Source organism: Bos indicus, chromosome 17 (genome assembly GCF_029378745.1).
Source record: "Bos indicus isolate NIAB-ARS_2022 breed Sahiwal x Tharparkar chromosome 17, NIAB-ARS_B.indTharparkar_mat_pri_1.0, whole genome shotgun sequence".
Taxonomy (NCBI): Eukaryota; Metazoa; Chordata; class Mammalia; order Artiodactyla; family Bovidae; genus Bos; species Bos indicus.
The window spans coordinates 35,401,048-35,426,789 of NC_091776.1; the positions used below are offsets into that span (position 1 = coordinate 35,401,048).

At 36.7% G+C, this 25,742-nt stretch overlaps 1 protein-coding gene across 7 annotated transcripts in view; it reads right to left on the reverse strand.

The window, feature by feature from the left end:
- Positions 1-4,347: 4,347 nt before the first annotated feature.
- Positions 4,348-25,742, reverse strand: part of BLTP1 (bridge-like lipid transfer protein family member 1) — a 195,426-nt gene continuing 174,031 nt past the window's right edge. For all 7 annotated transcript variants that reach the window (XM_070769147.1, XM_070769148.1, XM_070769152.1 and 4 more), the window contains 14 exons: positions 24,960-25,160; positions 24,025-24,204; positions 21,273-21,410; positions 20,344-20,601; positions 19,728-19,878; positions 19,162-19,319; positions 18,857-19,049; positions 18,420-18,637; positions 15,283-15,534; positions 14,399-14,602; positions 12,454-12,648; positions 11,892-12,026; positions 6,800-6,965; positions 4,348-5,095 (listed from right to left, as the gene is read on the reverse strand). In XM_070769147.1, the coding sequence (XP_070625248.1) occupies positions 4,879-5,095; positions 6,800-6,965; positions 11,892-12,026; positions 12,454-12,648; positions 14,399-14,602; positions 15,283-15,534; positions 18,420-18,637; positions 18,857-19,049; positions 19,162-19,319; positions 19,728-19,878; positions 20,344-20,601; positions 21,273-21,410; positions 24,025-24,204; positions 24,960-25,160 (2,666 nt within the window). In that variant the 3' untranslated portion in view covers positions 4,348-4,878. The remainder of the gene's footprint in view (positions 5,096-6,799; positions 6,966-11,891; positions 12,027-12,453; positions 12,649-14,398; positions 14,603-15,282; positions 15,535-18,419; positions 18,638-18,856; positions 19,050-19,161; positions 19,320-19,727; positions 19,879-20,343; positions 20,602-21,272; positions 21,411-24,024; positions 24,205-24,959; positions 25,161-25,742) is intronic.

The following is a 25,742-nucleotide window of genomic DNA, read 5'->3' on the forward strand; positions in this document are numbered from 1 at the left end:
GAATACTGGAGTTGGTAGCCTTTCCCTTCTCCAGGAGATCTTCCCAACCCAGGGATTGAACCCAGGTCTCCTGCATTGCAAATGGATTCTTTACCAGCTGAGCCACAAGGGAAGCCCAAGAATGCTGGAATGGGTAGCCTATCCCTTCTCCAGAGGATCTTCCCAACCCAGGAATTGAACCGGAGTCTCCTTCATTGCAGGCGGATTCTTTACCAACTGAGAAAAAGTCTTAATTTTTTATGACAAAGGAGACCTTGAATCTTTCAGGGCTGTAGGCAAATCTGCCCTTTGCTCTGGGGCTGAGTAGCATCTCTATTTTCCAGAGTTGTTTGCTGTACAAATATCATTGAAAATACAGTTCTGAACAGAGAACGTAAGAGTCTTGCTTGCAAAATGTGGAAATGTGGGCGACACACTGAGAATATCTTCCAAGATAATCTTTCTTTCTGAGAGATGTGAGTGCTAACAGAGATGCCTGTGGTTGCTATACTCTGCCACTCATTTAGAGGCACTAATAGGGTTTGCCTTGGAGTGATCTATGTTGCCCCCATTTGTAGCAGCAACCCTATTTCCCCACAATTATTAATAAAACAATCAGTTCTGTACCCAGTACCTTTTCTAGTTCAACCAATTGGCATCTTAAAACCCAAATAACTAGGTGGCATCCTCAGATGCTAATTTAATGAGACTGCTGTGTGTTCATCATGGAAACATTCCTCCCTTGGATACTGAGAGCTGTTTTCAGTGGAATTGGATGAAGGTATACATTTTGAAGGTGCTTGTTCGGTATAATAGTGAAAGGAGATACTTTATATTTCAACTCTGTTATCAGATCTATATCTTCTGAGAGGTAACAGTATGAGACACTGAACACAAGTTTAAAACATCTACTACATTGTGTAGGGTACCACCCCAGCTATATATGTTTCTTAGATTGAGAAATCACTGGATCTTCAATAGGCTAGTCTACCATTCTAAGTCCAGCTGCATATGGGTAATGATAAAACTAGTGAAACCCATGGGCATCAGCTTTCTTTCATTGTAAGGTAGGTAAATTTTCATTCTGTTAAAAAAATGAATAAACCTGTTAACAAGACACTAATATTAAAGTAGTACTAACAATAATAATAGTAAAGTATTTAAAAAGAAAACTATTATGCTTAAGATCAATAAATAACCTGCTTCCTCCTCTCCAAAGGTTGAAATTCATTGAGACATATATCAGAGTTATGGATATTAAAAGCCAGCTTTATTGCCTAATGAGTCTAAAGTAGAAAATGTGCTCAGCTGTCTGGCCAAATGGGGTTGCTGTCACTCTCTAAATACACAAACTTCCTTGTTCTAGTAACACAAACTGGACAAACCCAACTCGCTTGCCCCTTACAGTACACACAAGGGAGGAAATCAGAATTGCATCCTCCTTGCAAACAGGCTGGCTTCAGAAGGTGAAATGAGAATAGGCTTAGCTCATTTTCTTATCTCTAGAGCACCCAAATGGATTAGGTCACTTCTGGGGAGTAGTGAACACCAAGTTGGGAGAGAAATTGGGTTATTATATTCTGGAAAGGCACTTAGTGGAAACATGAAGCCTAGGGAAAGGAGCTTATCAAAGAGGTAGTTTAGCCATTTGTCTATCCTGTACCACTTTACTTGGCAGTTGACTTGATTACCTGATTGATCAACCTGTATTCATTCTGAGCACTCAAGCTTTCTTGTTACCTCCTGTTACCCGCCCCCCGCCCATATCTAGACCACTGGGTATACACCTAATGACCAGGGTCTTCTTGCCATCATCCTTGACAGCATTTTCTCTCTCTTTGGCATTATTTTTTTTTTAACAGCATTTCACTTCAGAAATGCCTCCCAACATCTGATGGTTCTTTGAGAGCTTTGCTAGGGCTTATCACGTATCATTGCCTGAAAAAACTGTTTGAACTTGAGTTCAGAGCCTTTCCTGGGCTTTGAGTTGCTCAGCTCTGACCTACACAGGTAAAGCAGACAAAATTCACAAATCCAGAACTTACTGAGTACTGGGCTCAGTTGAGGGCTATCTGTCCGTCTATTTAAGGATATTCTATGCTTGAGGTCCCAAATGGAAACAACAAAAAGAGATTCTCAACTGACCTTAGAGTATGTGCTAGAGACAAAGGGAGATGGGTAACTAGCTCTCACTGTGTGAAGGGCATAGCATTCCAAGTACGGTGCTACCAGCAGTTTTAACATAGCTTATAAGCCCATGCAGGCAAGCAGGTTTATTCCACTAAACTTTAGAAGACACCATTCCTTAGTGAGGATAGAGAAAGTTAGAGCAATTCTGTTTAGCATACTCCATGGACTGAGGTCACTGAATTATTAATGTTCTGTAAGAAGTATAGCAATTGAGAGGTTGTGTTTAGAAATTCTTACAGTAGTCTGTAGAACATAACACTAATAGTAAAACTGAATCTAAAAGTTTAAAATTTGAGCTTTCATTTCATATGTTCTTGAATATTGTATAAAATGTTTTCAAATAATTGATTTTTACTGTATTTTACAGGTATTGCTTTGGTAGTTTAGACTGTTACTGCAGATCTGTATTTGGTGTTTCAAATAGGTAATTTAAAAAATGGTTCTTTAGATAGTTTGTGAATCCTTTTAGTTTTGTTACATCATTGGAATTTTATAGAAAATCTAGATGTATAATGTGATTTACTAGACTAGGGTAAGGTACATGATACTCAAAATATAATTTTGGCAGACTGCCTGGAAACCGTTATCTACATAGAGCTGTATCATGCTTTTTTGATTCAAGAATAAATACTAGAGATTGTTCTTTTTTTTTTTATAATTGCATACTATTTCACTAAGTGGGCCATTTAATCTGTCTTCTATTGATGGACATTTGAATTGTTTCCAATCATTTATCAAGAATACTGCAGTGAATATTCTTACATAATTATTTCACACATAATAAAGAATGCCCAGTAATGAAAGAGACTATTCAAGAAGAGATTATATGTCTTTAATAGCTCTTGCCTAATTGTCCTCCATTGGGGTTGTGCCAATTTACATTCCTACTAGCAGTGTCCCCCAAAATATGTTTTTCTTGTAGTTTTGTCCAGTAAAGCCACAGGAATTTTGAAAAGTCTTCGATTTATAGTCCCCTTTTTATGGGCTTCTCAGGTGGCTCAGCAATAAAGAATCCATGTGCATGAGACTCGGGTTTAGTCACTGGATCAGGAAGATCCCCTGGAGGAGGAAATGGCAGCTTGCTCCAGTATTCTTGCCTGGGAAATCCCATGGACAGAGGAGGTTGGTGGGCTACAGTCCACGAGGTGGCAAAGAGTCAGACACTACTGAACATGCACACAGCTCCAGCAGCAGCTTTCTTTTTAAAGCATTATCACAGTAGGGGCCAGAAACAGAGTTTATACTTGTCATTTTTGGTAATCTCAATATCAACATAAGAACCATGGGAAATTTTTAACATTTAGAACTTACTACTAGCACACTGTTTCTTTGAAGCAGAGAGTTAATACCTGAAGTGCAATTCAAGGACCTGATTTAAAAATTTTTTACTTGTTTTATAAAGTAACTATCTTAGATACTTCTCTGGTAAGCTTGACCAATAGCAATAATATACATGTATAGCTCCCAAGGCTAGAAGTGCCAAGTGGGAAACAGAGATCAGAAAAATGATGCATAAGATGGTTTGGGGAAATACAAAATTATGACTCTAGACACTAGGGTTTTAGTTCTGCTACTGAATTGCTGTGTGACCATACATAGCACTTCTTAATTCTCCCACCAACGCTTATCATACATATGTATCTACATACATACCTGCACACACATACCCGTGGCTAAGTGTCTTGACTCTTGAGTTGTTTTTTAATCTGTCAGAGAAAAGAAGCACAAAAGTCTGCACCAGAGGCTTTCTTGAGGTGTTTTCTAGCTCATGGTACTTCAGTTCTACTGTTGATCCAACTAACTGTATTTCAAAAATTGGCTAGATTTCAAACCTGAGTTGTGATTAATAGTATTATAGCTACCTTTGAATGTTATATTTTGCTATTCCTTTACAATTTTTTATTTATTATATGTATAGTATACAAATTCATATACACAAAGAATACATATAAATGTATAAAGAACACAGTATAATAGAAGAGCTGTGTACTCACCAGTAGCTTAGCAGAACAATACCTAGTATTTCTGAAGCCTCTGCTATGCCTCTCCCAGAGCTAATTTTTATAAGTATTATTTTTCATGAAATAATTAACTGACACAGTAACTGACACAGGAGGGGCATCTATTAGTTGTAAAAATAAACTATAAAAGGAAGAAAAATCTCAAACAACTATAGACTGAAATCAATTATTGTGACTTTATTACAATAGTTACAAACAATACTTTAGTGGTATTTATTCATATCACAGTTACTCAAACTATATACAATAAGTATTTATACAAGTCTACATTTAAAATAAAAAAGAAAAAGCAATTAATGTCCAAAAAAATACCCCTCACAGTATCAACAAGATTTTTTCTAAAGTTATGGCCAATAACAAAGGAAATTCACAGTTATTCTGAAAATATTTTAAAGATGCAGGAATCATATTGCACATAATATAATTATAAACCTTACTGAACAGATTTGTATATTTTAATCTAGTTTTTCACAAAATTTATATTATCATGCAATACTTCACTGTGTACAGAATGGTGGAACTAGAACAAACAGGTTAAGTTACAAACTTAATATAATGGCCACAAAATTAAATTTTTTAAAGTTATATTTAAAATAATTTTATTATACAAACCCACCCACCCCAACACTCCAGTGTAATAAAGCTTAACGGACAGAATCAAAGTTTGTTCACAGATTAAGTTACTTTTTTAGTGTTCTTCTTTGTCTTTTCCTTTCTTTTCCTTTTCATCCTGTAGTGCAGTACCGAGTTTTTTAATAAGAACTGACAGAACCTTGTCCAGTGGATCCATGACTCCTCTTTGAAGCCATTTAGGAATAGTAGTCCTGGCATGATGAAAGCCCAATTTTTGAAGAATATAATCAACGCCTACTGGATCAATTTTTCTTCCAGTCCAAGAAATTAATCTAAAATAATTATAAATCATTATTATTAATGAAGTCCTGAAGGCAGGTTCAGGAACATCACTAAGCCTCCACGGTATGCTCAAGAAAAATATTTTCAGTAGATACAACTGATTATCTAACCTATAATTCCTAGATTCACTATAACAGCACTCAAAAAATGTGTGAGCCTACACAGCAATGGAGTTTAGTGTATTTCATTGTGATTAATTTAGTTTAGGCCTCAGTTATGTGGTCTTCTTAAAACCTTTAAAGGACACCTTTAACTCAAAGATGTTGATTAACTTTATGGGGGCGGGGGAAATCCTTTCATGATGTACATGTATATCCAATTATGACGTTATATCCTTAAAATATCTATTTTCTCAATTATACTTCAATAAAGCTGGGGGGAAAAAAGACTAAAATTTACTGTTTGCTATGTGCTAAACATCTTTGAAGAAGAACCATATTTCCTTCCATATAGAAGAACAGCATTAATGGAATATTCCTGGTCTTTCTCTGCCCCCTTACTGATGGTTTATCTACTTGGCAAATTAACAGAGGAAATGAGTAGGGTAATTAAGTACCCTCCTCACCACCTACTCTTTTGGAGCCATTTGTCTTAAACTGTTCTTCCATGCCAGAGATTTTTCAAGAACAGGTCCCCAGATAGTTAACTCAAGACTGTTTATGGCTGCCTGTAACTAGGTGAGAAAGCAGGTCTGCTGACTGTACAACTTTAGCATCCCTCTGCCCCCAACCCCCAACCCCAAGCCCCCTGAGCTCTGTATCATTGAGACCCTGTAGGTAAGTCCAAACCTGGACTTTGTAATAGAAAGACACTGTTGCCTGACACTAAACAACATTCTCTTATCAGCTTTATCAGTATTAAAGGTGTCATTTTGATTTCTAGCTGCATCTCACTATTTCAGTTGATCCTGAACTTAGGTAGGGAAAAAGAGGGTATTAATCATTAGTCTGCTAAAACTGTTAACAGTTATAAGCATTTTGCATTAGTTAACTCATGTAACCATTGTAACAACCATATAAGGTAGGTAATACCATTTTCCAAAATCTTCACATGAGGCAGCTAAGACAGTTAGATCCTTTGGCCCAGGTCACTCAGCCACTATGCTATATAGCTGAGCTTAGAGCAGAGCTTTTTAACCACATTCTCCACTACTATATCATATAACTTAACTAGTCTCTTGATAGTTTTCTAAAGAAGGAAAGTAAATGTTTATGGCAAATTTAACTATTTTTATTCTCATTTTAAATTAAAAGATAAGTCAATTTCACTATATTTGATATTTATATATACTAGTTTTTTGCACTAGGACCTTTGTAGTATCTTAATATTTCTCCTGAGTATTGACACTGTTAATATTTCTCATAAGGATATGTGTTATTAATACCAAAGTGCTTTTATTTGGTTTCCACAAATTCTATCAAATACAGATAACTAACATGAAATATGTATTATGTAATTCTGGTTATAATTGTTAATTAGCAGTGTGATAATATATTGATTGGGAATTATTCTAGGAATGAAGCTGTACTATCACACCACATCAGAAAAGCAAAAAGTCAGCAGCTGTAGAGGTTGTAAGTGATTAACATGAAAATATTTGTTGGTAAACCACATTTAACCTACTGAATTATTTATAACCTTTTTCTCATAATAATCTCATAGGAAATAGGTAAAAATATACACCCATTACTTACCTAAGAGTGGGTTCTAGATGCCACGTTTTGCACATAAAATCTCTCCAGTCCACAGTAGTGTAAGTAATGCTGTCTTCTCTGTCTTTGTCAGACGAATTTTCATCATGAATGATAACTGGACTTTTCTGTCCTGGTCGAGTAGATAAAATCCGAGGTGGAAAAATGGCTATAATGAAAATCACATGTTAATATTGCAAATATGTATTACAAATTTATTTTAAATCACTATATGAACAAAGTAATTGGCTCTATTTTTATTTATGAACTGGCCAAAGCCTCATTTAATTACATTTCTTAAAAAGTATTATTCAGAACTATGAGTAAATATCCCCTTATAAAAAAAAAAAGTAGTATTTTAAAATAAGCCATAGATAAGTGCCAATTTTTGGTATTTCTTGGAGAAAGACAATATCAAAGTTATTTAAATAGCTCTACTGAGATAAAATTCACTCATTTCAAGTGTATACTTCAATGGTTTTTTAATGTTAATGGCTATATATATATTTTATATATATATATATATATATTTGAACAGTGGTACTAACATAGGAGTTTTTTAGGTAAGCAGTTTTTTTTCACTCTTCATAGTTGAGTACTCAAATGCTTTATGAAAAATGAAGACATCATAAAAGATATATTTAAAATAAAATTGGAGACAAAGGTAGCTTACATATGATCTTTAATAAATACAGTATGATGTCTATAGGGCACAGATTTTAAACACACAAATTGGGCATAAAATATTATGAAATATGGTATGTATTATGTACCTCTGGTTATAACTGTTAACTAGCAGTGTGAGAGAAGGAAATGGCAACCCACTCCAGTGTTCTTGCCTGGAGAATCCCAAGGACGGGGGAGCCTGGTGGGCTACCGTCTATGGGGTCGCACATAGTCGGACACGACTGAAGTGACTTAGCAGCAGCAGCAGCAGCAGCAGCAGCAGTGTGATGGAGAAGGCAATGGCACCCTACTCCAGTACTCTTGCCTGGAAAATCCCATGGGCGGAGGAGCCTGGTGGGCTTCAACCATGGGGTTGCTAAGAGTTGGACACGACTGAGCCACTTCACTTTCACTTTTCACTTTCATGCATTGGAGAAATGGCAACCCACTCCAGTGTTCTTGCCTGGAGAATCCCAGGGATGGGGGAGCCTGGTGGGCTGCCGTCTATGGGGCTGCACAGAGTCGGACACGACTGAAGCGACTTAGCAGCAGCAGCAGTGTGATAATATATTGATTGGGAATTAATCTAGGAATGAAGCTGTACTATTATACCACATCAGAATACAGATGTCTTCAGTTATTGCTGTTCTGTTGCTCTGCTTTTGTTTATTGTGGTGGACACAGTATAATTAATCTTGATGTTCTGGAAATATGTTGATTCTGCTCTAAACATGCTGTAAAGAATTTTCTAAGGCATGTTTATATTTATTTTGGCCAAAACAACTTGCTTTAATTTTTAAAAGCAAAACAACTTAAAGCTATTAAAATATTTTTATTTATAATTAAAATCCCCATCAGATCAGATCAGATCAGATCAGTCGCTCAGTTGTGTCCAACTCTTTGCGACCCCATGAATCGCAGCACACCAGGCCTCCCTGTCCATCACCAACTCCCCGAGTTCACTCAGACTCACGTCCATTGAGTCAGTGATGCCATCCAGCCATCTCATCCTCTGTCGTCCCCTTCTCCTCTAGCCCCCAATCCCTCCCAGCATCAGAGTCTTTTCCAATGAGTCAACTCTTCGCATGAGGTGGCCAAAGTACTGGAGTTTCAGCTTCAGCATCAGTCCTTCCAATGAACACCCAGGACTGATCTTTAGGATGGACTGGCTGGACCTCCTTGCAGTCCAAGGGACTCTCAAGAGTCTTCTCCAATGCCACAGTTCAAAAGCATCAATTCTTCAGCGCTCAGCCTTCTTCACAGTCCAACTCTCACATCCATACATGACCACAGGAAAAACCATAGCCTTACTAGATGAACCTTTGTTGGCAAAGTAATGTCTCTGCTTTTGAATATGCTATCTAGGTTGGTCATAACTTTCCTTCCAAGGAGTAACCGTCTTTTAATTTCATGGCTGCAGTGATTTTGGAGCCCAGAAAAATAAAGTCTGACACTGTTTCCACTCTTTCCCCATCTATTTCCCATGAAGTGATGGGACCGGATGCCATGATCTTCATTTTCTGAATGTTGAGCTTTAAGCCAACTTTTTCACTCTCCACTTTCACTTTCATCAAGAGGCTTTTGAGTTCCTCTTCACTTTCTGCCATAAGGGTGGTGTCATCTGCATGTCTGACATTATGGATATTTCTCCTGGCAATCTTGATTCCAGCTTGTGTTTCTTCCAGTCCAGCGTTTCTCATGATGTACTCTGCATATAAGTTAAATAAACAGGGTGACAATATACAGCCTTGACGTACTCCTTTTCCTATGTGGAACCAGTCTGTTGTTCCATGTCCAGTTCTAACTGTTGCTTCCTGACCTGCATACAAATTTCTCAAAAGGCAGGTGAGGTGGTCTGGTATTTGCATCTCTTTCAGAATTTTCCACAGTTTATGTGATCCACACAGTCAAAGGCTTTGGCATAGTCAATAAAGAGGAAATAGATGCTTTTCTGGAACTCTCTTGCTTTTTCCATGATCCAGCGGATGTTGACAATTTGATCTCTGGTTCCTTTGCCTTTTCTAAAACCAGCTTGAACATCAGGAAGTTCATAGTTCACATACTATTGAAGCCTGGCTTGGAGAATTTTGAGCATTACTTTGCTATTGCCTTTCTTTGAGATTAGAATGAAAACTGACCTCTTCCAGTCCTGTGGCCACTGCTGAGTTTTCCAAATTTGCTGGCATATTGAGTCAAGCACTTTTAAAACATCATCTTCCAGGATTTGAAACAGCTCAAATGAAATTCCATCACCTCCACTAGCTTTGTTCGTAGTGATGCTTCCTAAGGCCCACTTGACTTCGCATTCCAGCATGTCTGGCTTTAGGTGAGTGATCACACTATTGTGGTTATCTGGGTCGTGAAGATCTTTTTTGTATTGTTCTTCTGTGTATTCTTGCCAACCTCTTCTTAATATCTTCTGGTTCTGTTAGGTCCACACCATTTCTGTCCTTTATTGAGCCCATCTTTGCATGAAGTGTTCCCTTGTATCTCCAATTTTCTTGAAGAGATCTCTAGTCTTTCCCATTCTGTTGTTTTACTCTATTTCTTTGCATTGATTACTGAGGAAGGCTTTCTTATCTCTCCTTGCTGTTCTTTGGAACCCTGCATTCAAATGGGTATATATTTCCTTTTTTCCTTTGCCTTCAGCTTCTCTTCTTTTGACAGCTATTTGTAAGGCCTCGTCAGACAACCATTTTGCCTCTTTGCATTTCCTTTTCTTGGGGATGGTCTTGATCCCTGCCTCCTCTACAATGTCACGAACCTCTGTCCATAGTTCTCAGGCACTCTATCAGATCTAATTCTTTGACTCTATTTGTCACTTCCACTATATGATTGTAAGGGATTTGATTTAGATCATACCTGAATGGTCTAGTGGTTTTCCCTACTTTCTTCAATTTAAGTCTAATTTGGCAATGAGGAGTTTATGATCTGAGCCACAGTCAGCTCCCGGTCTTGTTTTTGCTGACTGTATAGAGCTTCTCGACCTTTGCCTGCAAAGAATATAATCAGTTTGATTTCGGTATTGACATTCTGGTGATGTCCATCTGTAGAGTCTTCTCTTGTGTTCTTGGAAGAGGATGTTTGCTATGACCAGTGCATTCTCTTGGCAAAACTCTATTAGCCTTTGCCCTGCTTCATTCTGTACTCCAAGGCCAAATTTGCCTGTTACTCCAGGTATTTCTTGACTTCCTACTTTTGCATTCCAGTCCCCTATAATAAAAGGACATCTTTTTTTAAGGTGTTAGTTCTAGAAGGTCTTGTAGGTCTTCATAGAACCGTTCAACTTTAGCTTCTTCAGCATTACTGGTCGGGGCACAGATTGGATTACTGTGATAGTGAATGGTTTGCCTTGGAAATGAACAGAGATCGTTCTGTCATTTTTGAGATTGCATCCAAGTACTGCATTTTGGACTCTTTTGTTGACTATGATGGATACTCCATTTCTTCTAAGGGATTCTTGCCCACAGTAGTAGATGTAATGGTCATCTGTGTTAAATTCACCCATTCCAGTTAATTTTAGTTTGCTGATTCCTAAAATGTCAATGTTCACTCTTGCCGTCTCCTGTTTGACCACTTCCAATTTGCCTTGATTCATGGACCTAAATGGCAACACACTCCAGTACTCTTGCTTGGAAAAATCCCATGGACTGAGAAGCCTGGTATGCTACAGTCCATGGGGTTGCAAAGAGTCAGATACGACTAAGCAACTTCACTTTCACTTTTCTTTCATGGATCTAATATTCCAGGTTTCTATGCAATCTTGCTTTGTACAGCATTGGACTTTACTTCTATCACCAATCACATCCACAACTGGGTGGTGTTGTTGCTTTGTCTCTGTCTGATTCTTTCTGGAGTTGTTTCTCCACTGATCTCCAGTAGCATATTGGGCACCTACCGACCTGGGGAGTTCATCTTTCAGTGTCATACCTTTTTGCCTTTTCATACTGTTCATGGGGTTCTCAAGTCAAGGATACTGAAGTGGTTTGCCATTCCCTTTTCCAGTGGACCACGTTTTGTCAGAACTCTCTACCATGACCCATCCGTCTTGTGTGGCCCTACCTGGCATGGCTCATAGTTTCGCTGAGTTAGATAAGGCTGTGGTTCATGTAATCAGATTGGTCAGTTTTCTGTGATTGTGGTCTTCATTCTGTCTGCCCTCTGATGGAGAAGGATAAGAAGCTTTTGGAAGCTTCCTGATGGTAGAGACTGACTGAGGGGTAAACTGGGTCTGGTTTTGATGGGCCAGTGAAGATAATGTTGACCTCCTTCAAAAAGTCCCATGCATGTGCTGCTATACTCAGTGCCTCCAAGCCTGCAGCAGGCCACCGTGGACCCACGCCTCTGCCAGAGACTCATGGACACTCACGGGCAAGTCTGGGTCAAATTCATATAAATGGTAGTGAAAAAAACCAACTGTGTTACCCACCTTTTTCTTTTTCTTTAAGATAAGCTGATACTAAGTCATGAAGAAACATGATAAGCTCAGCATCCATCGTCACACAGATGTGGTCAGTGAACTCTGTCACCACACTGCATTCTACCTTTGGCTTCAGGCTGGCATCTGCAATGGCAGAGTTCTTCTATATTAAAAGATTATTGAAATAAGTCCCTCTTCCCATTAACAAGGGATTTACATGGGTCCATGTAAAGCCATCCACTTAAATGCAACTATAGAGAAACCAGTAGTTTCTGTATGTGATTTATAGGAGGATGATGATAATTTACGAGCATTATAGAAGTATATGTTATTTATTCCTCATAAAAACCTAATGAATGAAGTCCTGCTAGCTCCATTTGAAGAAGAAGAGGCACAAGTGGAGTACATTTTTTGCCAGACATCAAATAGCTGGTAAGAATATAAATCAGTTTAAACCAGAAAATCAGTTTCATTATAAAACAAAAATAATCTCTGAGGAAAAAAGGAAGCTTGAAGATCCTGTAGAATTTTCTTAGTTAACTTTAGAAACTAAAGATTGTTTTCCACATACCCTGTAATGAAGGTTCTTGTGGTTCTTGAACATGAATGGATTTAAAGTCAAGCTGCATTCTTGGTAGTGCAAAGATTGTCTCTGTTTCATGATTGTAGCTGGAACCTCCTCTAAATCCGCTGAGCAAACTAGAATTCTTCACTGTTGTGCTATTCTCAGTGTTATTAGCATCAACATTACGAAGCAGGTTTAGCTCTACAAGCATAATAATAAAGACAGTAAGAAATTAATAGGCATGGATAAGCATATAGCTGTCATGACACTGATATACAGAACTTTTATCGTTTCAAAAGATGGAAAATGAAGACATTTTTAAAAAAGAGGCATATTAAAGCTTTGGCTTTGAGACTGGTTATATACCTATACAGATACAAATATGTGTGCTGTGCTCAGTCACATGTCATGCGCTCATTCGGTAGTATGTGTCTGACTCTTTGCGACTCCATGGACTATAGCCCACCAGGCTCCTCTGTCCATGAAATTTTCCAGGCAAGAATACTGGCATGGGGTGCCATTTCCTACTCTAGGGGATCTTCCTGACCCAGGGATTGCACCTGAGTCTCTGGCATCTCCTGCACTGGCAGGCAGATTCTTTACCACTATTGCCACCTGGGAAGCCCCCAGATATAAACATGGACACATGTATTTATACATACATCCATACACAATGGACTTCCTTAGTGGCTTAGACTGTAAAGAATGCACCTGTCAATATTCTCAATACTGAAGCTGTTATAACATGGTTTTGGATAAATCCAATACATTTTGATTTTTGTTCCTTTGAATATTATTCTCAATTGAAATCATATCTGAATTTAAGAACTTTATTAAGCTCCAAGTTTTTCATAGGTTAAATAATTCTCTCTTATAAGGTATGATTAAATACAACCCCAATCTTGGGACTAGGTTATAAGTCCTGAGTTTCCCCAACATATGTGCTATGTTGCTATATGTTGTATATATGCTATATATGCAAACAGAGTTGTCATAAAAATTAGCATTTTCTAGTTACACAGGTAGCAGTTCAGTATGCTAACAGCCCCTCCATTGTATCCCAGTTCAAAAGAACTCCTTCTCCCAAAGTCTCTTATTGAGAAGGTAGAATAATCAATACATGCAGAATTTTCTAATTTACTTCCTTATCCTCTTTTGTTCTCAGAACATTTTTTAACAGTCTTTGATCCCTAGGTTTGCCAATGCATAGTAACTATTTTCCATGAGGCCCAAGCCATCTTCTTTTCCACTCTGAAAGGAAGTCATTTTTAAGCAAAACATTCAAGTCTTAACATGTCTCAGTTTAGTCAGCTTTTCAATACAGATGAAATGATTGATACAAAGCAGTACTCTAAACTGTAACAGAAAAACAACCACAGAATAAGAATTTTCATGACTGCGTTACTGCAAGACCCGTGAATCTAATCAAATGAAAAATTCATCAAAAGCACTCTTTATTAAACTTACGACTTCACTGGAAAACTAATATTTAGTTTCACTTTATTCCAGCCATCTGAACTTTGTGTTATTCTGTTATTTAGGTTTTTTTTTTTTTCATTTTTTTTAAATTTTATTTTATTTTTAAACTTTACAATATTGTATTGGTTTTGCCAAAACTTTCCCAAACCTCCAATTGTGAACCTTAGTATAAAAATATATTTTCAAATTATAATAAACAATTTCACTTATGTAAACCAATTTTATTTTGAATGTTTTCAGTTACACTGAAAATAATTTTAGTCCATGAGATGTGGCACTGCTAGGGTGTTGACTCATGTAGTAATATTGCTACTTATGGTGCTGGAATAAAACGAAGCTTGTTGAAAGAAATGGAAATGCTCTCTCCACTTTAATTAATGCTCCCTCCACTTAATTTAAATTCTAAACACAGTCAACAGAACTAAAAATAGAGAATACAAAACAGATCTTTCCAAGGAATCAAACTTTTAACCTTCATTCCTTGTGGCCGTAACATAATTGAACCATTCTTTCACACTTGCTACTCCATGGGGTGGATTTTCATGGCGACGCCTGGTTATCTTGGTTATTGTTGCCATAGGACTTTCCAAAGCACCACACGGTTTGGTAACCATGGTATTGTGGCCCAGATGAAAATCCAGTGTTTGCACAATATATGTAGAGTGATCATTAGAGCCTAGAGGGGGGAACAAGTTTCTTAATGTAACAAACTATATTTTAGATGGAAGAAGAGTTGTGGCCCTAGAGCAATAGATTCAGCTAGTTAAGTCATACATAGAGAAGGTGTAAAAACAGGGAGTACATTAAGCGAGAAAAAAAATAAAATTCTTTTTCTTTTAGTTATAACTGTATTTATCCCCAAGAAGATGAAGAACATCAACCACTTATTTCCTTCATCATTAAGATATCAGAGAGTAGAAAATTAAAGCTAAAAGAAACTGTAAACAGAGGCAGAAGTGCAGCTTTGTCCATAGAAGTCTTGTAAAGCAGCCCTGACTGGCAGTCAGTTTCCTTACTCTACCACTGTGTGTTGTCTTCTCTTCATGTTTCTCTAAGAAATACTTACAATAACTATGACTTAACTATGACCAGCCATGGCAGCAGAAATTTAACTGCCTAAGTAAAAAACAGAATAAGATGGTAAATTCAGAAATAAGCCCTTTAACATGTGCCAGTCTTTATAGATACTGACTCATTGGCAGTAAACTCCTTAACATGTCAGGTACATAATAATAGAGATGGATTTCAGAAGTATCATAAGAAAACAGACAAATGATATGGGGAAAGAAAACTACTTTGTCGTATATAATCATAAAAGAAGATGGGTAAAAGTGAAAGCTGAAAATGGTAGTTTACCATCTTCCCATATTTTCTGAGCTTCAGTCCAAAAAGCAATATTTGGTTCCTCTAAATGAAAAAGGGCCCAGGATTTTGAACGGAAATTTGGGCCATGAAAACAAGCTAGTGTCATATGATTTCCATGTAAGCTCATTGATCCTCCAAACTGCATTCCATCTTCAGGTAACGGAATCTGAAATAAGGATATGTGGCATCCTGACACCACCTTCAATACTCCCGGCCAATGTCGATGATGAGCTGCATCGAGCACTGCAAGAAAACAAAGAACCATTTATCCCAAAGTATCTCATGAACATCCTGAGTGCTGGGTAGGAAGACAGCACATGGCTACTTTCTACAACTAAAGTGACTCAGATAAGGGATAAAACAGTTCAGTCCCTGGTTAATATTAAGCGGAAGCTAATAAGAATACAGTCTTGGAAAAGATGTTGTGTAAAGATGGATAGAACTAAGGAAAGTAACAATCTTATAATAATAATTACAACCAATGCTTCTATAATAATGATTTATAAAGTGCCTGCATGAAATTTTATCCAATTCTCACAGTAACTTTATAAATGAGGTGTGTCATCTAGAGAAAACACCTAGTTTACAGAAGAGGGGTTAAGTAAACCAGTGATCAGAAGACCTAGATATCAAAGGCAGATGCCTGATTTTAAGTACTTAAAAAAAAAATCTTTTATAACCTTGTTACTCAAAAGTGAGGTCTGAGAACCAGCAGCATCAGCATCACTTGGGAGCTTGTTAGAAATTCACTCTTATGTCTATTCCATATTTCCTGTATCAGAATCTGCATTTTAATAAGATCTCCAGGTGTTTCAGATGCACATTGAAGTTCAAGGAGAGCTAATCAGATACACAGCTGAACACTGAACAACATGGGGGTTGATATACAGGGACACTGAACCTTCACAAAGTCAAAAATCCATGTATTACTTAAAGTTGGCCCTCCATATCCACACTTCCAACAGGATTCAACCAGGCATAGATCATGTAGTACCACGGTACTCACTGCTATTAAAAACCTGTGTGTGGGCCTGCAGAGTTCACACGTGTCTCACTGTACAGTCAGTATCTGTATTACCCACTTTCCCCAGTGATATCCTTCTGGCTGTTTTCTACACTTCTCATTCTGGATCCACCCAAAGATCATGCATTGTATGTAGTTGGCATATCTCTTTAGTTTCCTTTAATCTAAGACAACTCCTTAAGCCTGTTTGTTTGTTGCCCGTGACAAAGGTTTTTGGAAAAGTCCAGGCCAGACATTTTGGGGAACATCCATCTGTTAGTTTGTGTCTGATACCAATTCCACTTTAAAGGTAATGAAGGGACTTGGAGAACAAGATAAATGAAACCATAAAAAGACAACTGAAAGACTGAGAAAGTAGGATATTCTGCAGGATAATTGGCCAAGTCTCTTAGCAAGTCAAGTCACTAAAAAAGGGACTAAATTCAGTAGAATTTAAAAAGAGTAAAGAAACATAACCGTTTTTAACCTGTGGTCTCGAATTGGATATACTAGTTTGGATAACCCAGTTGTAAAGATAATTTAAGGTCAGTTGTCAACTGCGATGAGGTGGCTAGAGGAGATAATTAATGTAATGTAAAGTTCGAGATTGTTGACTGGAAAAGGTTAAAAAACAATATGAATAATATTCTGGTAAGCATGTATACGTGTGTGTGTATATGTGTGCACATGCATGCATGCCTAGAAAAGTATCTGAGAGTATATACTCTATATAAAGTAATCGCAGTGATGATTTCTGGGCAGAATGTTGAGGTTTTTATTTTTTGCTTGGATACGTACATTCTTTCCCAATGCACACTGTTTCCCAATGCACATGTACTGCTTCTGTGATAAAAATCATTAAAAGTTATCCTACTACAGCCTACTTTTCACTTTTAACTCTATCAATCTAGTTAAAGCCACCACTGTCTTTTGCCTGGACTCTTAGAATATCCTCCTTACAATGGTATTAAAAGTATAAGTGTGTAGTAATAGCAGTTATTGTATTAATAGTGATTACTACAGTGATTTCCTTACTTTCTTTCTTAACCACCTCAGTCTGTTCCCCACACAGAAGCCAGAGTGATGCTTTAAAAAGGATTATTTTTGTAAGAAGTAAATCAAATAGTATCACATCTGTTCAGAATTCTTCAGTAGCTCCCCAACATATTAAAAATCTTATCTGCAGCTTCTCTGAATTCATGTTCAGTATTTTCCTGCTTGCTCACTCTGTTTCACCACAGTGGGCCACCTCAATGATCATCAAACAAGCAAGTTTCCTCCCAACTGTAGGGGCTTTGCACCTTCTCATAGCCCACTTTGCCTAGAACTCTTCTTCCAAGATCTTAGCCTAGCTCTTTCATTTTAGAAAAGGTTTCCTTTACCACCCTTTCTAAAATATTTATCCTCACAGACTATCATTTTCTATATTCTTCCCCTGCTTTGTTCTTTTTCTCTGCATTTCTCTCTACCTGAAATTATCTTACACAGTTAGTTAGTTATGGTCTGTCTCTCCCATTAAAATTTAATGGAGAATAGGAACTTTTTCCACTAGTAGATCCCCTATTCCTAAAACAGTGCTTAAGAACATGGTTGATATTTGAATTTTGAATATTGAATTACTGACTGAAAATAATAAACTGTGTAACATGACACAGCCAGTAAATCCAAATTCAGACATTCTGATTCCACAGCCCATGCTCTGAACCAGAACATGGTATTATCATAATTAGTATTCAAGAGCATGAAGTATAATGAAATGTATTAAACAATCAAATGAATACGAGTAATGTAATAGGAATTACAAGGTAAGTTATTCAGAATCAAAATATAATCATTAGTTGTAACTTGTAATTATGTACAAAGTATTAATTTATAATATACTGATGTAGTTTGTAATAATGGTATGATTATAGATGGTTTGTGGCAGGGGAGATAATGAATGAATGTCTTTCCAAATGATGGCTTCTAATTCCATTGGTGGGTAGGACATGAGTACTTTGCTGAGTGAGTAGGATAAAGAGCATATGGACCCCTTTGTGAGTATGGTATTTAAATGTTTAAATTAAAATTGTAACACATAGTGAAAGATAAAGTATATATAAAGTCTTAGTTTTCTAACTCTTACATTGTTCTTGTGAACTTTTCTCTAGGTTATTAGTCATTGTCTTAGGTGGAAGATAAGGAACTGGTCCCCAGGTAGACAGAGCTCGTTTGCTGGTGTCAAACTGCTGAGTGAAAAATTCCTGGAGCTTCATTCCTATTTTTATCAGGTCTGGTGTAGTTGATCTTGATATCATTACTTGGAAAATATCCCACTTCAGATCTCCATGGACAAAAATTTCACTAGAGCATAAAACAGAGTCTTTATCATATATCTTATAGAAAACAGTTTAAAAGCACCCAAAAAAGTCTCTTCCCCACCAGCTTTTCATTCATATTAATTGTATAACAGAAAAATCATGTAATTGCAGGAAAAATGGTTTGAGTCTTTTCACCGAATGATAGAAAATATGTTAAAAGCAGTCATGTAAAGTACTGAAAAAGTAATATTTCACTAAATACCTTTTATCAGTCATGCTTGAATCCAGTGTGTTATACAGATTCACTTTCCATTCATCCTGAAGCTTGAGGTCAGCATTACTGAAGATACCCATGAGAATACTTGAGCCCATGTAATCCACACGAGCTTCAGTAGAACCCATAGTAATCTGAATTTTGTGACTGGGTTGCTGGTTTGGATGTTCAGAAATATGAGCTAAAATAGAAACAATAATTACTTTTCACAGAAATGCCTAATAAAAACTCATCAAAATCGGTTTTCAAATGCTTTTCTCAATATATTTTTCAGCTGTAAAATTTCAACGTACCAACCATCTCCAAAGCATTTACATCTATAGTGCCTCCAACTACTCCTCCTTTAGAATCTAACTGTGATCTTCCCAGACCAACAGACATGCTTATTTCTCGATCTCGATTACTTCCTACTGACAGGCGGCCTTGGCTCTTCAAACCACTAGTTGTCCAGCTATCAAAAAGAAAAAGCCTTGTTAAATAGACATATGGCTTCCAATGTCATGAATTAAAACAGGAGATATATGATTAAAAAAAAATTGGACAATGAAACAATACATTTCTTATAAAAACTATGGTAAACATTTGAATATTAACATTAATAATGAAGCTTTATTCTTAGCTAGAAAATTAGGCTATTTTCCTTATTTTCTTTTTAGAACACATATTTCATGCTGTTTCTATGTTATAGTATCTTTAGGATTAAACCATTTTCAGGGTAAAGCAATTTATAATTTATCTCTTGACTGTCTTAAACATTTCAGCATTTGAAAAAGGTTTTGTATTGCTTTACAACAATTAGAAAAATTATATATGATAATTAAATATATTTTCTTTGTATCTTTGTATCTGAATAGCTTACGTTGTATTTCCCATTACATTACTCATATTCATTTGAACGTTTAATTGCTTCAAGTTGATAGCAAACACGACAAGTGTTTCCCATGGGGTCCCTTGTTGGCTTGCTGCTTTGTTTGATTTGTTAAAAGGAGTTGATGTTTTTGAAAGTGAATCTAAAAATAGAAAATAAAATGTATATTTATTTATATAGATGTTCAGCCAATTACAAAGCAAAGACCACTCTTATCACTATAATCCAAAAAGTAAAATTATGATATTTTTGTGTTAAACCTAACATTTACTAGCTGTCACATTTTTTCAATATCAAGTACCTATTACAACACTGTAGGTGTGTTTTACTTCTAACAATAACTACCATATGGAGCACGCTAACACTATGCTCATTTCTTTCTCTCTATCCTTTTTCAAAGCAACTAGCCGTCCAGCTGTCTCATCTGCTAGCAAATAACGTCAAGTGTGTGTATGTGTATGTTGTTGCATTTGGGACTCCTACCCCCACCCCACATCTTCCGTAAAAACCTGTAATCTCTTCATGCAGTTGGGGCAAAAATCTGGGAGTAACCAATTAAGATTTTTATATTAGGAGCTCTAGAGGGCTAACAAAAGAACAGTGTTACCTCTTCGGGGAACTGAAGAATCAGACACACTTCTTGACCTTATGGAAGCTGGGGATTTTAGGCTCTGTGCTGCTGTCCCTGGTGACATGGTGCTGTTCGTCATATGCTCACTGAACACATTAGGTGACTGAGGCATGTGGGTGAAGGAGGCTGACTGACTAGGCTGCTCCCAGGTCCTGCAGTAAGCTTTTCTTGATGATTCGGGAGAAAGGTGTTGGCTCACACCTTCAATGGAATCAGGTGTCCCTGGGCCAGATGCTAAAAGGAAAGTAGATAACAAAAACAAAATTAACAGGAAAATATCTCCATGCTATAAAACATTCACCACTCCACCACTTCTAATCACATTTTGTATTTCTTCAAGTTCTCTGAAAACTGTACAATGTCCAGTTTGCACAATTCCAGCATGTCATTTAATTCTCACAGAAAATATATGAGAAGGGTAGGACAGGCACTCTGTCCCATATTACAGTTGAGGGAGTAGACCTAGAATCCAAATTTCTAATATTTTCTACTGTATAATGCTAACTCTTTACTTTCACTTACACAATGTAATATACAGCAATATCTATGTTGAAGGAAAAAAAATGGTAGCATGTCCTCAATATTTTCTATTTTCCATGTTTAACCATGATTAAGTTGGTTAAATTATTTATGCATTTCCAGATTTTACAGAGATTACAGGGTAACCACAGAACAAAATAATCCCCGAGACAGCAAGCATTTTGTGACCTCCAATGCTAGTACATTCCCAGTGGTTACTAGCACATTAAAGGGGCTCCACTGACATTTGTTGAATGAGTGAAAGAACTGCAGGGTAGTTTACCAAGTAAGACAAAGTTTGTGTTATCAATCATGGATCTTATTATTATTGTAATCAAAATTAAAAGCAGCCTAAGTATAATCTATAATTACATAAATAAGCTTACTTGGCAAATTAATAGTTTGGTCTCCAAGAAATAGGCGTCTTGCAATACTCCTCCTATACCAGGCTCTTGGAAATGCCAGAATTTCACTGAGGCGGCGCATATCATATTTAAAGGAAGCAGACCCTATATCACAAACAGCTGATACATAAATGAAATTTGTTAGAACATATTTCCAAAACCTTTAATATTTTCACATGGTAGATATAATATTACACAACTGAATTATAATTCTCTTACAAGTCTTGAAATGCCAAAATGAGATATATAGTATGATCAGTTAGTGATAATGTGTTCCTTTCACAGCTGATAAAAATAGCACATTCTAGCACCATTAGTTCCATTTCCATTTTTGAAGTGAGAGCAAACTGGAATTCTATTACCACTTTATCATGAAATTCTCACACAGGATCTAAGGTCAGTCTTATAGACAGCTTCCAGCTTTAACACAGGGCCCCTCTCAGAAATGGAAAATGAATCATCAGGATTAGCTAGAATACAGACTTCTTCAAAAGCAGCTGCAAACCAAGTAACTGTATGGCAGAAGTTAGTATTTTGTGAGTGAAAGTCACTCAGTTGTGTCTGACTCTGCGACCCCATGGACTCTACATTTCATGGAATTCTCCAGGCCAGAATACTGGAGTGGGTAGCCTTTCCCTTTCCAGGGGATCTTCCTAATCCAGGGATCAAACCCAGGTCTCCTGCATTGCAGGTGAACTCTTTACCAGCTAAGCAGTGAATTGTCAGTCTCAAAGTGTTCTGATGGCTGACTCAGGGTTTTTGCTCTGCTACTTCTGCTTCAGGTGCTCCTCCAGTCCTCCATCAGAGCTTCTGTTGCATTCACATGTCAGTGTCCCTTAAACCTGAACTTTCCATTTCAGCCTGAGCCCATATCCACACAGCCCAATAGCCAATTGCCTATCAGATCCTTCCACCTTAGTGTCATATAAGTATTTCCTTCTTTATTTTCTAAAGGCAGTGACCTCAATGCCCCTTGAGCTACCTAAGCTAAAAGCCTGAGGCATTGTTGCCTCCTCTATTGCTGCTCATACAACTTGTCCTTAAGCTTATGGATTCTCATATTTATCTTGAAACCATTCTCTCTCCTCTTTTTTTACTGTCACAATTCAGGCCCTCATCCCCTACTGCTTAGTCTACTTCAACAGTGTCCCCAAGCATCTTTCCACTCTACCATCTCTTACCATTCTCCTATCAGCTCTCTTCCTAAAACATCAATCTTAAGGATCATTCCTTTTTTAAAAAACATAGATTTTATAATCCATGTATAATTTTGGTTGTTCTTTTTTGTGGCAAGAATACTTAACATGAAATCTACCCTCTTAACAGATTTTTCAGTGTACAGAACAGTATTGCTATCTTTAAGGACAGTGTTGTCATATAGTTCTTAAAAACTGCTGATAGCTTCTCCTTGCCCAAAGGATCAGAACCCCATTTTTTAGCATGGTATGAGTTTCCCCACCCCACAGTCATGTCCTGGGCTATTTTATCAGCTTTACCTCTAGTCAAGTCCTCCCTGTCTCTGAACCCATCTACTTTGTACAACTAACTCAGTGTTCAGTTACACCTATGCTTTAACTCAGTGAATCAAAGTATGATCCAAAAGCATACTTTCTGATGCTCTGACCATTAAATACCATGTTGCCATAGCCAAGAATATTCCTACATAATTTTAAAGACTGGCCCCAACATCATATCCTTTGTGAAACCTTCTCTGATCTCTTATATAAAACAGAATTTGTTTCCTCCTCTTTAAGTAAACTTCCATTATAGGATTTGTCACACTGCACTGTAATTTGTCTACTCATAAGACCTTGTCTGGACTTCCCTGGTGGCTCAGATGGTAAAGTGTCTGTCTACAATGCGGGAGACCCAGGTTCGATCCCTGGGTTGGGAAGATCCCCGGAGAAGGAAATGGTAATCCCTCCAGGACTACTGCCTGGAAAATCCCATAGACAGAGGAGCCTGGTAGGCTACAGTCCATGGGGTCGCAAGAGTCGGACACGACTGAGCGACTTCACTTCACTTCATGACCTTGCCTTATTCATGTGGGCATCTTCAAGTACCTAGCAGAGTGCCTGGCACAAGTTCTCTGTAAAATACAGGCTCAATTACATGTTTGCTGAATGACCAAACATATATTGTGTTGAGTGGATTAAGTGTACTTACCTATATTTGTTGGATTAATAATTTTTAAAGTTTTCACTCACTTAGTACTCTGAATTCTTCAAAATGTTCTACTCAATTTTAAATACTCAAATCACAGTGTACAGAAAGTGAGCAAGTGATTTGTCCATCATATATAACTAGTTAGCTTTATAATAAAGTTAGTGATACACAGGTACACAACTCAAGATCTTACGATACCAAGTAAAAATTTTTCAACACCCATTCTTCCTTAGTGTTTTAAGATTTTATAATTAAAAAATCAAAAAATAAGTCAGAATTTGTACCAACTCATGGTAGAGAAGTGAAGAAGCAGTTTTTAGCGACTTAAATAGGCATATTTTGGCCCTTGGGTGATATTTCCATGTATGTATCTAGAAATCCTATTTCTAACACTGATATCTCACTGGACTGAGATAGTACTTGGCTAGAAGTTATTCTTCTCCTTTAAATCAGCTTATCACTAAATGCTTAATGTTATTAAATTATTTAATATTTAAACACTTAAAAGGAGGCCCTTATTTAATTCTGGGAAAACAATATTTCAATTAAAAAATATAAAATTGAATACCAGATATATTTATTAGTGTAGTATCCATTTTGCTTGCAGACTTGCTTACAGACTGACTTTCAAAAAATGAGGCACCTCCAGAACGCCTTATCCGAGACAAACTCACTTTTACAAACTCGAGATTTATACTGAGTGAGTCTTTTCGACCAGTGACTGAAGTGGGTTCTTCATCTACATTCCCTTAAAAAAAAAAATATATGTGAAAACACACACACACACCCACATATATACACACACACAAATCCCCAACAACTAGTTACATGAAGTTATTCAATAGGCTATAATACGCTATTAATTAAAATCACTTAAATGAGGTTAAAATTTAAGCAGAATCACCTAATGAACATTAGACATTCCTAACAATAATAGGTTCAAGTCCATAACCATAACGATGATTTTTACATCTCAACAAAAACTAGCACTGACGTGGACTGTGTCTATTATTTGTCTAAATAAGTTAATAACATTCACTAATACCAACATCCTATGTATTTTTAGTGGTAAATCTGTACTTTAAAATGGCAGTGGAATTTAAGTTGACGAAATAGTCATATTAAAGAGTATCACTTTAAATTAACAAATGTAATGATGTACACAATTTAAAATTTTAACTACTGACAGAATATAATTTTTTATACAAATAGCAATTTGATGAAACATTTAAACACTTAGCATAAGTAACCTCATATCTGAAGAGATTACACAGTGTATATCACTTATAAAATATTTTGAGTTTTAAAATCTTATATGATTTACCTACATTACTTATTTCATATTTCTGTTTATTTAATGTAGAGACAGGATAGATATTATCAAGAAGAAAAAGTTTCTGATCTCGTTTTATATCCATTATTAAAGATAACATCATTTTTAAAAAGACGAAAGCTTGAAAAGATGTGATAAATTTGAAAAAGATGCAAACATGCTAAGTATACCTAATCCTCCTGATCCGGGTGTAAGGCCAGAAACAGCGGTTTTTTGTTTCCCTGCTCCATATGGATGAAATACATAAAGGGAAAAGTCAGACATGCATGCAGTGAAGCTCAGCCCAGAGGAACTGCTGCTGGAACTGGTCAGATCTGACTGACTACTACTATGTCGACTTCTGCCAAGAGGGCTGCCTAATCCTGATGAACCTATAGGGAACACAAGAAACCCAAAATAGAATAAGACACAGAAAGTACTAAAAAAAACTGTCTTAATATAGTCTCAAGAACCAAACATGATTTGAAAATAAAATGGAAATAGTCAAACATTAACTGATCAGTAGATTTAAATCCTTAACATGAAGGCTTAGATGTATTTTCCAATTAATATACTGTATAAACCAGGGTTGGATATTCTGTTCATTGTTGAAATAATTATTTATACATATGACTGGCCAACTCCAAGGTTTCCTGTTTAATTTCTCCTTTGTTCTTACTAGAAGCAGGCGGTTGGAAGAGGTACAAAATAGCTGAGTCTTAAGCAGTGGAGGAGAATGAACTGTAAAAAATCCAAATCATACAACTGGAGTCCACATTTCCACAGAAACAGTGGAAACAGAGCAAAGTACACAAATGGAGAAAGTTAAAGGTCTCTCTCTTAGAAATCAAGAAGGCCTTATTGGCAACATTCAACATGAGTGGAACAGGCTAATTTCAAAGAGTTGTCAAACTCTTTCCTACTTTATAGATTTTATACTATGTACCTGGAGTGTTTTATTCCCCTACCTGTCT